The sequence below is a fragment of the Nanorana parkeri genome, unplaced genomic scaffold (assembly GCF_000935625.1).
Source record: "Nanorana parkeri isolate BGI_ZX_2015 unplaced genomic scaffold, ASM93562v1 scaffold7892, whole genome shotgun sequence".
Lineage (NCBI taxonomy): Eukaryota > Metazoa > Chordata > Amphibia > Anura > Dicroglossidae > Nanorana > Nanorana parkeri.
In genome coordinates, this window is record NW_017313970.1 from 1 (window position 1) to 1,303 (window position 1,303).

At 54.0% G+C, this 1,303-nt stretch overlaps 1 protein-coding gene across 1 annotated transcript; it reads right to left on the bottom strand.

The window, feature by feature from the left end:
• Nucleotides 1-133: 133 nt before the first annotated feature.
• On the bottom strand, nt 134-1,247 carry LOC108804245 (very long-chain specific acyl-CoA dehydrogenase, mitochondrial-like; the record flags this gene model as incomplete). The annotated part of the gene is made up of 3 exons (XM_018575989.1): nt 134-361; nt 1,025-1,089; nt 1,175-1,247. Coding segments are annotated over 3 exons (366 nt in total), but the record flags the coding sequence as incomplete, so codon positions are not given.
• Between the last annotated feature and the right edge of the window lie 56 nt (nt 1,248-1,303).

Below are 1,303 nucleotides of genomic sequence, written 5' to 3' on the forward strand. Positions count from 1 at the left end.
TCTCACCCCAGCCACCTCTACTTCCTGCCCAGCCACCTCTATATCTGAAGGCCTGGTTCTCACAAATGTCAAACAAGAGGTCCGGTTCTGGGTGGCGATATCATCTCACTGCCTGCTGCCACCTTCCATCTACCTGAGGGCACACTTTGGCCGATGGTAGTCCATGCCCCAGTAAGAAAGGCCGGCCTATACCAACATGGCCACAGGACACGCCCCTCCTACTTACCTGAGTGTTATTCAGTCCCATCCCCCCCAACTCCACTGGGATCTGCAGGCCAAACGCTCCCAGTTCCTTCAGTCCCGCCATGGACTTGTCATCCACCCTCTGCAGGTCATCATTCAGCGCCGGGTCATTCACCTCCTGGGGGGACCAACCAGAGATCAGAACCAACCACCCAATGCAAGACCCAACCAGAGATCAGAACCAACCACCCAACGCAAGACCCAACCAGAGATCAGAACCAACCACCCAACGCAAGACCCAACCATGGACAACCAGAGATCACAACAAACCACCCAACGCAAGACCAAACCAGACGCAAGACCCAGCAATGGACAACCAGAGATCAGAACCAACCACCCAACGGAAGGCCCAACCAGAGATCAGAACCAACCACCCAATGCAAGACCCAACCAGAGATCAGAACCAACCACCCAACACAGGACCCAACCAGAGATCAGAACCAACCACCCAACGCAAGACCCAGCAATGGACAACCAGAGATCAGAACCAACCACCCAACGCAAGACCCAACCAGAGATCAGAACGAACCACCCAATGCAAGACCCAACCAGAGATCAGAACCAACCACCCAACGCAAGACCCAACCAGAGATCAGAACCAACCAAGACCCAACCAGAGATCAGAACCAACCACCCAACGCAAGACCCAACCAGAGATCAGAACCAACCACCCAATGCAAGACCCAACCAGAGATCAGAACCAACCACCCAACGCAAGACCCACCCAGAGATCAGAACCAACCACCCAACGCAAGACCCAACCATGGACAATCCAACTTACCTGGAAGAAGCGAGAAACGGGACCAACCAACTCACTGAGGAACTGAGACTGGTCCTCGCTGAGCACTGTGGGCACAAAGACAAGACCGGGGGGTAAGAGGGCATCACAGGGGGATTATGGGTAAGCAAGAGATGAAGAACCAAATCTTACCAGAGGGGAAGGGGAAGACCTGCTCTGTGTGTATGAGTCCATTGAACATGCCGACCGCAAATGACCGAGACTCCTAGAGAGAGGATATGAGGGCGGAGTCATTATACGAGGGCGGAGTCATTATACGAG